Source organism: Colletotrichum jinshuiense, chromosome 10 (genome assembly GCF_051148585.1).
Source record: "Colletotrichum jinshuiense chromosome 10, complete sequence".
NCBI classification, from domain to species: Eukaryota; Fungi; Ascomycota; class Sordariomycetes; order Glomerellales; family Glomerellaceae; genus Colletotrichum; species Colletotrichum jinshuiense.
The window spans coordinates 2,687,094-2,699,771 of record NC_139303.1 but is presented as its reverse complement, the minus strand read 5'-3'; the positions used below and the strand labels follow the sequence as shown (position 1 = coordinate 2,699,771).

General features: G+C 51.7%; 4 protein-coding genes across 4 annotated transcripts; 3 read left to right on the top strand and 1 right to left on the bottom strand.

Moving 5' to 3' along the window:
• Positions 1 to 2,384: 2,384 nt before the first annotated feature.
• On the top strand, positions 2,385 to 2,957 carry EsH8_X_000687 (uncharacterized protein; the record flags this gene model as incomplete). The annotated part of the gene is made up of 2 exons (XM_083274775.1): positions 2,385 to 2,756; positions 2,835 to 2,957. The coding sequence occupies 2 exons, from the start codon at positions 2,385 to 2,387 to the stop codon at positions 2,955 to 2,957; spliced, it is 495 nt and encodes a 164-aa protein (XP_083120167.1).
• Positions 2,958 to 3,643: 686 nt separating this feature from the next.
• EsH8_X_000686 (uncharacterized protein) lies at positions 3,644 to 4,432 on the bottom strand (the record flags this gene model as incomplete). Its single annotated transcript, XM_083274774.1, has 1 exon — positions 3,644 to 4,432. One exon carries the CDS (start codon positions 4,430 to 4,432, stop codon positions 3,644 to 3,646), a length of 789 nt encoding a protein of 262 aa, XP_083120166.1.
• A 1,748-nt stretch (positions 4,433 to 6,180) lies between these two features.
• Positions 6,181 to 10,382, top strand: EsH8_X_000685 (uncharacterized protein; the record flags this gene model as incomplete). Its single annotated transcript, XM_083274773.1, has 7 exons — positions 6,181 to 6,219; positions 6,273 to 6,472; positions 6,535 to 6,744; positions 6,808 to 7,244; positions 7,308 to 7,521; positions 7,581 to 8,455; positions 8,512 to 10,382. 7 exons carry the CDS (start codon positions 6,181 to 6,183, stop codon positions 10,380 to 10,382), a joined length of 3,846 nt encoding a protein of 1,281 aa, XP_083120165.1.
• A 1,104-nt stretch (positions 10,383 to 11,486) lies between these two features.
• Positions 11,487 to 12,243, top strand: EsH8_X_000684 (uncharacterized protein; the record flags this gene model as incomplete). The annotated part of the gene is made up of 2 exons (XM_083274772.1): positions 11,487 to 11,739; positions 11,849 to 12,243. 2 exons carry the CDS (start codon positions 11,487 to 11,489, stop codon positions 12,241 to 12,243), a joined length of 648 nt encoding a protein of 215 aa, XP_083120164.1.
• Between the last annotated feature and the right edge of the window lie 435 nt (positions 12,244 to 12,678).

Below are 12,678 nucleotides of genomic sequence, written 5' to 3'. Positions count from 1 at the left end.
CGCGACGGCCCTGCGAATTCGGTCTCGGAACCCCAGCATACCATACTAGGCTAAATTACGAACCCCGTAACGACACGAGCCATGCCCCTTTACAGTATGTCATCGGAAAATCACAAGGTTACTATCTCGAGGTTCAAATTGCACTACGGTTTTTGTCACATTTCAGATCCATCATTTACTAATCAAAAAAGTCTTGCGAGATCGCAAGTATGACTCGGACTGGGTACACCAGGATTCGGCCCGCCGCAAGTCCGCAGTTGCCGGCGACAACATGGCCTTCCTTATCATCCGAGTATCTGAACAAGACTCCCTCCCCTCGTCTCTTCTAAAAGGTTCACAGTCAGAAATCTCCTCCGTCACCACAAATAATGGAGCCCAAACGCCATCCCCCGGAACCAACGCAAGTTGACATACCCCCAAACAGACCCAGGAACCAGAAATCTCCTGTATCCTGGGTCCTCGGCTTAACTACACTGTCTGTTTTCGCCCTCGTTTGGTTATGGCGTGACAGAGACCCGCGAAGTACCCTGTTCGGTAATTGGGTCCACCGCACTGGGGACGGACAAGACAGACTCACGAGGAAATACACCCTTCAGTCTGGTGTCAGATGGATGAATCCAGGTTCGCGACCAATTTTTTGGTTATTTCTTTCTCGATTTACTTTTTAAGATATTTCTGGCTAACTGTCGCTCAAGATGGCGGACGCTGGAGAGTCATGTTTGTCTGTAACGGCCAGTCGCCCTGTCCGACGCTGTATGCTGAGGAGGGCGATCTTGTCGAGTTGACTGTCAAAAGTGACATCTATGCTCAATCTTCAATCCACTGGTCAGTAAATAATCTCAGTATACCTTTCGCTGGTCATCGTCTGATTCTCGGATTTTACAGGTCCGGCATTGGACACAAAGGGTAAGCCCGATCACCAATATCTGCTACATCTATCGTGGTTGACGATGGCCTCTATAGAACTGGCAGCTGGAACGATGGCACAGCTGGAATAACACAGGTTCGATAAAACAGAACGATCTAAGCATATGGAGACTCACGAAATCAACCACAGTTTCCTATCCTTCCCCGCGGCAATTTTACAAGCGTGATCGACACAGCTGGTTCTTGGGGATTGAACTGGTACGCCGAGCACACATCGGCAGCTTCAGCTGATGTACCAACCCCTCTCCCCCCATCATCAAGCAGAATTCATGGGGGACTGATCACAAAGCGATAGGGTCTGTACGGCTTGGTGTACGTAGCCCCTAGCCCCTCCCGATCGCGCCCTTACCGCCTCATCACGAACGATGCAATTGAGCTTCGAAAGATCATGGAGGCGGAGAGAGAGGTGCGCCATATTGCAATAAAGAACCATCAGCACCGCGATACTGGGTGGAAGATGCTGCGGATGAAAGCTGAGGGTTCCGAGTTCTACTGTTACGACTCAATCCTTGTTAATGGTGAGTTGGAGCGGGGTGTTGACGTGCATCGGCCAGTCGCTGACGCAGTTTCCGAGGTCAGGAAAAGGCCGTGTTCATTGTCGTCAGCCGGGATTCGAACGATTAAACGAAATGGAGCTTGACGAGACAGGTTGTATCCAGCCTCCTGGTCTCCCCCATGAGTCTTGCACGCCTAGCGAGGCTGACTACGAGGTATTTCGTAGTTGAAGACCTACGATAGTGGATATACTAATAGTTCCCGCAGGTCATCGAAACAGACGGAAAGTCCTATATCATGATGAATTTGATAAACGTGGGGTTCGAACATTCTGTTATGGTGTCCATTGACAACCACAAACTTATAGTTGTCGCCAATAATGGCGGGTTTGTAACTCCCGAAGAAGCAGATGTGTGTCAACTTTACATAGAAAGTACTTCCAAAGTATACGACTAACAACGCGGCCTAGGTTGTATATGTGCCCAGTGCTGGCAGAATTACGGTTCTGGTCAAGCTTGACTCCCAGCCCAAAGACTACGCCATGCGCATTTCATCCACAAGTCAAATGCAAAACTTGCAAGCCTACTCAATCTTAAGATACCCAGTTAGTGCCTCACACCGGATGCATATACCCTACCTGTTTGAATCATTGGGCCTAATGAACAAACTAGGCCAGCCGTCGACCTATTTACGGGGAACCAATGAAGGTCCCCCAGCCGATTTCACCTGGCGATGCCTGCGTGCTACCTGACAGCTCTACAAGAGATGGTTGTAAGACGATAAGCGGGCAGTCTTTGCCGCCATACCCTCCCTCTCCACCGCCGAGAACCAAAAAGTCGCGTCCTCAGTCAGCGGATTATACGTTCCATCTGGCAGCAGGATCCCAGGCTTCACCCACGGAACCTTTCGTGCCTGAATACTTTCTCAACGAGAAACCTTGGCAGCTTTTCCGGTCTTCCATGATGCCACTTCTTTTCCACAGTTTCAACGCTTCGAGCTCGGAAAAGTCGTTAGGAAAGCCTATCATTGAGGGGATCCCTGTTGGTGCTGTCGTCGATCTAATAATTGAGAATCAGCTGAATGACACAATACCGCTCTACAAGCACGGCAACCCAGCATGGCTGCTTGGAGCCAAAGACAATGCTCGTTTCTCATACACAGACTTGGAGGAGGCAATGGCAGCGGATGAAAATATCGGAATGTCGATCAACTTCCGGGATCCGGCACTAGTCACCGTTCATGATCTGCCGCCGTTGGGTTGGAGTGTTCTCCGCTTTAAGCTTACGGCGAAGGCGGCAACTATGATTCATGCTGTGAAGCTCCGATACTTTGCGGTAGGTTTGCTCTTTTTTGTCTTGAATTCACTCCCAGTAACCTCTCAGGCTAATTTATTGTTTGAATTGGCAATTTAGCTTGGCATGTCAGCTCCTATAATGGAGGGGATTCTTCCCAATGATCCAGCCGAATTCCCTGATTCAGCTGTTAACCGCCCCCATGTGGACTTCGAACCTAAAAACGACGGCGTCTTTGGCTAGGTTATCTCTAGGTTGCTACAAATGAGCAAATTCGAGAAAGGTCTCTCATGATCTTAGGCTTTCATATCTTCCCGGGAGCCTCACACGACAGTAGTTGTCCTTAACGTCAATAAACACGCAAGGCAATCATCCAGTGGCGTTCAGTATATTAGAACGCTATTTTCAAAGCGATGGCTACTTATTTCTATGTTAATCGCCCGGCCAAAGCAAGCTCCGCTTAGGCTGTCAGAGTCCTCATTGAAAACGGAAGCCACTTGTCCCATCAAAACTTTCCCACAACTAGCTGAATTTAATATACAAGAAGGTTTGAGAATATTGTTGTATGCCAAATAGTCGAGTTGTCATCTCAGGTGTGAATAATAACACTATCAAGAGCAAATAGACTTTTTCTAATCGAGTTGATCTATACGTAACCTTTGTAGGTCTTTAGATGCTTTTATTAGCATGCCTTGACTCAAATATACTCGACGTCACTGCTTGTGTTGGATTCGGATAAAGGTAGGAATGCCCAAAATTCCACGGGAATGTTTAAGCAAACAACGATCCACCGCAGTCAATTATATACATGCTGTCTTTTGTTACAAACATGCTAACGCCGAACCCCCCCCTATTCGTAGGCTACAGCATTCCTATCTGCCGTTACACTTATTCCACCTTTATGTATACGCGCCACTGTCTTACGTGATTCAACAAATCCGCAAAGCTTGAGCGACCCTGCCATTGATTGATTTCAGAGTACGCCACTCTTGGTTCTTGAAGTGTTCATTGAGCTGGAACGTGACCTCCTTGAACAGCTCGCTGGTGGGATTTTTCATGTCCGGATTGTTCGCAATGGTCTTTTCCCATTCCACCTCCTGCCACTTGGTGTTCACAGCGTTTCCTTCCTTATCGACGACGCTTACATCCAAGCCCCTGAGGTTGCTCTTCAGGTGATCCAGCAACCCCTGGTTGGCCTGGCGGCTGCGCCACTCAAAGTCGCCCTCGAGGACACCTCTGATGTTGGCAAGGTAGCGCTTGATCTCGATATCGGCCGTGGCACCGGTGACACGACCCTTCTCAACCGCGAAGCCCATGTCAGTCCAGATCCCGACGCTAGACTTGCGACCGTCTCTGAGTCGTGTCCACTTGTCAGTGGCTGGGTCCTTGTTGGACTGCGATAGCCAATCGTAGGTGGCCGTGCTGATGTCCGTGACTGAGTTGGGTGTAAATGTCCACCCGACTTCAATGTCGTAGACTGTCGGCGCGGGCGTCGCGCTGCCAGTCTGCACATAAGACAAAAACTCATTGTACGTGCAGCGACCATCCGCCCCGGTGCCGCGGCAGCCGAGGGCGATATAGCCTTTTCCAACCCCATACACCGCGACATCTAGGTCGTAGACAGTCCAGAAGTAGAGGAGGTCTAGAGCATCGATCATGGTTGCCCCGAGGCCTTGGGCCGCCAGGCCGAGGGCTGTGAGCATAAATGACAGCTTCATTCTGTAATCGGAAGAGTAGCTTAATTATCAGAGACCTGGAAAGCGCAGAGTTAGGTTTTGATGGAAAGGTCGGTGTCAGATGGAAGCTTCAGTGAACGTACTAGGACGCCAAAAGATGGATTGTGGAAAGTTGATGCAAAGTCTCAGCCTGGCAAGTGCCCTAGACTTTGATCAACGCTCGGGGGAAAATTAGACGGGATGTTGCAAAACCTAAGAAGAAATTCTGCACAGAGGGTCTTGCCGCGTGAGCCGACGATGACAGTGATACACGGTGCAACGAGGATGTTATTGTTGAACGGAATGTGGGTTTCGCTCGATTCTCGGTGCTCTCCGTCCATATGATGTTCCAGACCTGAACTAATACCAAAGTTCCAATATCATGAGGCGAGGACTGCGCCGAAGGAATGCCTACTGGCAGACCTATGGACCGGCCTGGACGGAACTATTCATAATGCTGCTGCCTTTTCTTTGAGCCAAGCCGGCTTGAACGGCGCCAAGTTTGCGAAACTTCGTACATATTTATTTCCTGTAAGTAAGGTTTAGAAGGGCAAATGAGACATTGCGCAGCTGGCTTATTCGACTGCCTAGAATGCTTCTAGTCAGGGCAGGGATGCCACAAGGTGGCAAGGTAGCTGTTGTAGAGATGGATTGAGGCAAGGGTTGCAACCATTGCCTTACCCAAAAAAGTATTCCAGGCCGCATACTAAGCTTAACAACATGCAATTGTGCGCCAAAGTCCCATAATTCGGCATTTACTGCAACGTACAGGGGTCAGGGGCTCCAAGGGTTGCCTGGATATCGCGAATCCACCAGGAACGGGTTATCTGGATAGAGGAAATTGAGGATGTGCCTTGCAGATGCCAAGAATTACCGAAGTCCCTATTCCTCCGTGGAAGACTAGACTTGATACGGCAAAGCCAACGTTAAATTAAAGATACCGTCAATAGACCGATGCAAGTGTCGCTCAGGCAGATGTTCAAATCCCTGTTCAAAAAGTCCGGACTGGGGCGAATGTGCTGAATCGACCTTGTTACGCGGATAACTGTCGGCCTTAGTCAACTGGGATAACACCCAAGACAGGCCTAGCCATGCTGCATCTCAAAATACAAACCGGCCAGAAGGAAGAGTGGGCTGTCTGTCATCCTCTACAGAACCCATGTGGCCATGTGGGGTGAGATTCACGAAGAGGTGGATTTAAACTTGGCGAAGCCGCGTGCCGTGACATTCCGCGGGTTCACAAACACGATCTTATAAGATGGTAGCTAAAGCCGACAGGGACTAGATTCAAAAGGCCCACGACAAAGCCAGCTTGATTCTGCCAGAGACAGCAGAGCGCATTTGAGTCCAACATATGTCGCATCGTGGACAAGATGCAGTATTTACCGAAGCTCGGCTGTGTTTTGTTTCTTTCCCTCTTTCTTGGGTTGCTAGAAAGTGTGTCTAGTTTGCCTCATGACCGATTCGGAGACGATCATGACCGTCTTTTTGCAAGAGGTACCCATCCTTTTGCCGACTTTGGCCACCGCTCCGTAGTCTCTCGTCAAGATAAGGTCGACGATCTGAGAATCTTGGCTCTTGGTGCTTCGATCGTCTTTGGCGTGGGATCAAGCAATGGCAATGGGTAGATTTCACGCCCTCATTTTCTTGGATACAGTCAAAGATGTTACGATGAATAATGCTGACGTTCCATATGTAGCTTCCGCAAACCGCTTCGAGATGCTCTCCGATATGACGGTTACAAAGTCAACATGGTTGGCTCAAAACACAATGGGGACATGCAAGATTGGGTATGCCCTGTTATGCCGTGGCCTTTTCCTATTACCGCTATTGACTCGAACAGGATAACGAGGCCACATCTGGAGCCATTGTCAGTGAGGTCCGCTCTTACCTGCAAAGTTCTCTTGGCTACAAGCCCAATGTTGTCGTCATCAACGCTGGAACCAACGACTGCAATCGAAATATCGACATAAACAATATTGGAGAGCGGATGAGGGGTATATTGAATGACATCTGGGGAGCGCCTGACATGGCTGATACATGGTGCGTTATCACAGTACTCAACCAAAGATGGTCACGGATTCAACGCTCATTATTCCCTGCAGCGTCATGCTTTCAACTATTCTTCCAACATCTGATTCGGGCGGTGCGTTGAATCGAATAACTGCCAACCAGCAATATCGTCTTCTCGCAACACAGCTTGCGGCTTCTGGCAAGTGCATATATATGGCCGACATGGATCCTCCAGAGCCTGATGCTGCGGCCAACTGGATTGCTCTCGGTCGCGACATTGGCAGCGACGGCATTCATCCCAAGTATGGTCCTAATTGCGCCCCGTAGTTGATGTAACCTAGCACACGAGCTTACTTTGACCACAGTGATCAGGGTCACCGTAAGATGGCCAACGTCTTTTACAACGCAATCCTGAAGGCCTCTTCAGGTGGCAAAATCAAGAAGCCAGCCGCGATGGCCGAGACTGGAACAAGCGGCTGTGACAAGGCCTTTGGCAATGGGGTTTACGCAGGTGGGCTCACGCAGCGCGGCTCTGGATGGGATGACGGTATTTATAAGCACGCCAGCGAGTACGGTGGCTTGCTATTTTCCGTCACCAGTGACTGGGACCGCAACCAGTGGCGATTTGCACGGCTTTTCTCCCGAGACCGTGATGACCTGCTCGGCTGGTTCGAAAAGAGCGAAGGAGTCCATGCCTACGGCGTCTGGAAGAATAACGGTGGCGGAAATTTTGAAAAGATTGCAGACTTGGATCCTGACTTGTACTGCGTTCCTCGAGGTGTACGCTTCATTGATATGAACGGTAAGTCTCTTGGCCACGTCTGCCATCATTCGTCTTGGTGCTGAACTGATATTTTCAAAACAGCTGATGGGCTTGATGACCTCGTTTGCATTGACCCTGATGGGAATCTTTATCTATCAATAAACCAAGGTGACGGCTCGGGCAGCAAGCCGCCAACATTCAAGCGAGTGAGCGCTTCAGCCAAGATAAAGGACACAGAGGGCTTCAAGCAGGACCGCATCGTTCTCGCGGACATTGATGGCGACGGTCGGGGAGACTATTGTCACTTGGACGATAGGTAAGTTCCTATTCAAGTTTCTGCTTGAGAAGTGGTTTCATTGACACTGCGATTCTAAGTGGCAACGTTTGGTGCTGGCGCAACGGGTGGGTCAACGACATACCACAGTATTGGCAGGCACTCGGCCTGAGATTCACGGCCAAGGGGATGGGAGACGTCCACGGCGTGCGTTTCGAAGACATCAATGGTGACGGCAGGGATGATTGGCTTTGGCTCGACAATGATGGCAAAACATACACATGGACCAACGCCCGAAGCTGCGCGTCGGGCGAACTCGGGAACGGCCTCAATGTAGCCTGGCGGCAGGGTTTCCTTGGCGAAGCCACCGACGGTCCAACCCACAATGGCATGGCTGGCTTCGGTACCGGGGACAGGAATAGAGACCGCATCCACTTTGGCCGCGTCTTCGGGGAACCTATGGCTTTCAGCCTTCTGGGCCGCCAGGACTACATTTACATGGAGCACACGAACACCACGGATGGAAAGCACAAGTTCGACATCCACGTCTGGAAGAACAAGGGAATGGGCGGCTCAAAGCTTTTGGCGGACGGCAACAAGTATTGCAACATGATCGGTCACAAGGACGGTCGTATGGACTATGTCTGGACTCTCTCAACAGGGAGAATGACACTGTACCCGAACGCAGGGAAGGACCGGATCTCTGGTGACGAGTCATTTTGGGGACCGAGTGAATTGGAAATATGGTCGCCTCAGAAGTGGCTCGGCAAGGACGCTGACCGCCGCGATCTCCATCTCGTCGACTGGGACGGAGACGGCACCTGCGATATCGTCTACACGGATCCCGACAAGAACAACTCGCCACAAGTATGGCTCAACACTTATCCCTTGACCGGTCGCTGGGACTGGACGTATGTGGCCAACCCTGCACCCCAGGTTCAGTGCAAGGAAAGGCGGGGACTCGGCATTCACGACTGTAGGTACCCTTTCGGTGCAAGCATATGAGGTTGGATCTTACTAACATTGACATAGTGGCTGTTCGATTTGCCAACATTGAAGGCGGCAAGAGGGGCGACTACCTCTGCATCAGGCCGGATGGTTACGTATCCGGCTGGGTACATCATGACGATGGCACCTGGGAAGATGTAGGTCAGATCAAGTTCGTGGAGGACAAGGACCGCGCCAATCTCAGATGGGCCGACGTCAACGGCGACGGCAAAGACGATATGATCTGGGTCGACAAGTTCAACGGCGACGGCCACGTCTGGTACAACGGAGGCCGTGGAAACCGGGGCGACCTCGCGGGGTCCCTTTACTTCTGGAGAAAGATCACAGACCCCGTCTATGATGGAAACCACGCCGGCACCTGCATGTACTACCCTGATCTGGACGGCAACGGTAGGGCAGACATGCATTCCATCATCGGCACATTCAACAACCAAGCCGAGACTTGGTTCAACCCATCATGCGCCATGACTGATCGGACGGGCGATGACGGCGATGTCGTGAACCCAAACTTGCCTGTCCAGCCGGGATCGGGTGGCGGAAGCGGAGGGGGAGGTGGAAGTGGGGACGGACAGCCATACGAACCGGATCCCAAGGATGATGAAGTCCCCCCTGTCTGCGACAAGACCTTTGCAGATTTCGACAAGTTGATCGAAGCGAGCAATGACATCCCTGGAGGCTGTGCTGCGCAGTACATCCTCGAAGTCGGGCAGACGACGCTGCAAGCGGCGGTCAAGCGCTACGACGAAATCATGAAGGGCGGCTACGACAGGTATTTTAACATATACTCCGAATACCTCGTCCAGAACGCGCCAGCCACGGTCGAGGACTTTATGAGGACCAAGGGCGCCGATTATTTTGACTGCACCGTCACACAGCAGTACGCCTGCTGCCTCAGTTGCGACCAACTTGGGACTGTTGGTAACACTTGCAAACACTGCACCGACGTGTGCACGCCTGCGAGCCCTTATGACAAGGGAGTGAAATGGGGCAACTTCTCCGAGACATGCCCACCAAAGACGTCGGATTGGGGCATGGGCGAGAACTACAGCAAGTCCATCTACTGGAAGCTCCGCAATAACGACAGGGACAATTTCTGGTCGAATTTGACAGTCACTGTTGGTGCGCCGGAGGAAAGGCTTCCCCTTGCCAAGCTGCAGTGGATCGTGGGCGAACTATCACAAAGTTGTGCCATACAGTATTCCAGAAGTGGGCTAGAGGGCATGTCGGAGTCATGTTACTACGAGAATTTCTGGTTCGATGCGCCCAAGGTGGACGGCTTCAAGGAGTCGGATGTGGTCAACCCGAAGACGCCGGTGCAAAAGGCCATTTCGGAATCAACCGCACTTGTCGACAGCCTCGCGACCACCCTATTGGAGATCATGTCCGGCCAGTACACTGACGCCTCCGAGAACGGAGTCGACGTAGTCGACGCCGTCATTATGCCCATCCTCATCATCCAAGAGTCCCTCGACAACATGGAAAACGTCGTCGAGATGGCCGAGGACATCGAGGAGGCCCAGAAGACCGAGTTCATCGTCAATCTCATCTCCGCTCTACTATTCATCCTGCCCGTGCTGGGACAGACGCTGGGATCTTTGGGGATGACCGGCTTTGGCCGTGCCATGATCTACTTGAGCGAGACCGGAAACATCGGAATGGGCATCTATAGCGTGGTATCAACCCCTGAATCGATCCCGCTGTCCATCTTTGGATGGATCCTGAGCGCGAGGAGCATCCGGGACGCCACGAACATGCGGAAGGCTGCCTTAGCGCGTCGCGACTTCCCGCAGCAGGACATTGCGGCGTTCAGCACCACAATCGCGGCCAAGTTGAGCAAGATTGAGGGGATCACCAAGAAAGCCCCAGCGGCGTCGTTCTGCTGGAGGTATGCTTAGGTCATTTTTGGAAACGGAATTTTCAGACGTTCATCATTTTCTAGTTGGATTCGCTTGCACGTATTCTGGCAGAGTAATCCAACGGTTCCGGCCAGCCCCAAAAATACATACGGGGAATATATAAGGGACCAAAACCACATCTCAGACAAACACATTTATGAAATAATTTGAGGAGAAGGAAAGAAGGAGATCTGTGGATGAAATTAAACGGCGGCAACTATGTGATGATGCATCTCCGGTAGGCTTTCGATATTGTTGTAGATCATAACAATAGTCAGACTTTATATTCATTGAGCTGGCGGCGTGCCCGAACCCGTCCAAACTCTGCCCACTGTCTGCATGCCACCGAAAGTTAGAATTGTCGATCAGTTGTACTAAGCTCTGCTGAAACAGTGACGTGGTAGGGGGGCGAGTAATGGACGGACATGTCGGACATCAAATTAGGCCTGAAAGCCGGAGCCATCCGGCTCCGACTTGCTCGGGCGTCACTAATTGGCCTAGAATCGGAGCCATCCGAGCCCCGGCTTACCGGCCCTTCGGCAGCAAGGCGTCAAAACTGTCGCGTGCCAGTGCAATATCACCAACATTCTTTGTGAAACCTGCCAAGAAGCAATGCAGTCACTAAAAATGGCACATAAACACATAGCCTCTCTTTATATGGACAAAGCAACAGCACAACCCACGGGGAGCTGCAGCTGGAGCACTGCAGCCAAGGCTCAGCTCCAGGTGGGCAATCGCCGACTGCGCATACCTCCGTAGAAGAGGATGCCACCGAACGTCTGATGTAGAACGCAATGCCACCCACCATTGACTCTGGCTGAACAACCTCACCTGTCTACTCCTGATGCTTGGCAAACTTTGTTTAACGCGAACAATGATCTGGCTGTGATATAGCTTCAAATCCAGCGGCAGAACTTCTGCCATGGAGGCAGCGAGCTTTGTATATAAGGAGAACTTGGTTCCAAGATGATGCAGGACAGTTGATTAACAGCCTCATTCATTCTTTGCAACCACACAAGCACGCACACTCTCTCTTACCAACTACATTTCTTTTCCATCTGCCTCTCCTTGCCCACATTCCTTCCACCACACCAGCCTTCCAAAATGCGTTTCAACTCTGGAAACCTGCTCCTCGCCGGCAGCATTCTCGCAGCCCAGGTCGAGGCCGGGTACATCTCCGAGCTGGCAAAGCGCCAGGCAACCTGCAAGGAGTGCCCGCTCAACCCGGGCAACATTGTCAAGCAAATCTACGAAATGGTTACCAACGTGCAGTCCAAGAAGGACTGCCGCTGGGAGGCGATGTTTGGTCTGCCCCAAGACCTGGGAGGCCCCAAGAAGCCCAGCTACGACCACCTGAGTACGTAGAGCCTCCCCGCCTCCCATAACATACCGCGCTGCCAACCCACCCGGGGGAGGTACGAGTGGTGAAGCAGAATCTCGCATAACTAACAAGCATACCTGCGTAGTCCGCGTCAACTACGACGAGACGGCCAACACCTGCTCGGTGGAGACGAACAACCGCGTCGAGGCCATGGGCGACAACCTGTACTGCATCGCCGGCGGCTGCGGCATCAAGGAGCTCACCGACAGCTACGCCGTCGTCGCCTGGGGCGCCTGCGTCCTCAAGGACACGGTCAACTTCGTCCCCGACCAGACCATGGGCACCAGGGAGTGCGTCGACGCCCAGGGCGAGATCAAGTTCACCCGCGGCCACAACAGCGAGCACTGCAGCGGCTCCCAGATGGTCAGCGCCAGCGTCGGCGGCCGGGACCACCGCGACTTCGCGCCGTCGGAGAGCACGGGGGGCAGCTTCTGGGGAGGCGTCGTCACCTTCTGCAGCGCCCTCAGCACCGGCTCTTAGACGGAGAGCAGGGCCGACACTGGTTGATTTCCTCCCCCATCACTCCCCCGGAAGAGCTGGTTCATGGTCTGGGAGGATATTAAATGATCTTGGCGGGCTGCAGCACACCCACCAGAGATCTACCACGTATGATTCTGCAATCACCGCAATAGGTCGGACTTTTCAAGATACCTATACACGTTTCATGTTACTTCCAAATATGGTCTTTTACTCAAGTAGTCGTAAAGTAGTAAAAGATAGGAATTCTATACTAAAGTTCCACGGCAACCCTGCAAATGTGTTTCGTCTTGGTGTTTAGGAACAATTTGTATCATAGCTGTAATGTCATATTCTACCCGCCACTTTTATTCATATGGCCAGTGCTTGTCGCCAAATAGCTTGATTCGAGCTTATTGAAGCAACAATCTCTCCTCTGAAAGTGGCGCGCCTGCAAAA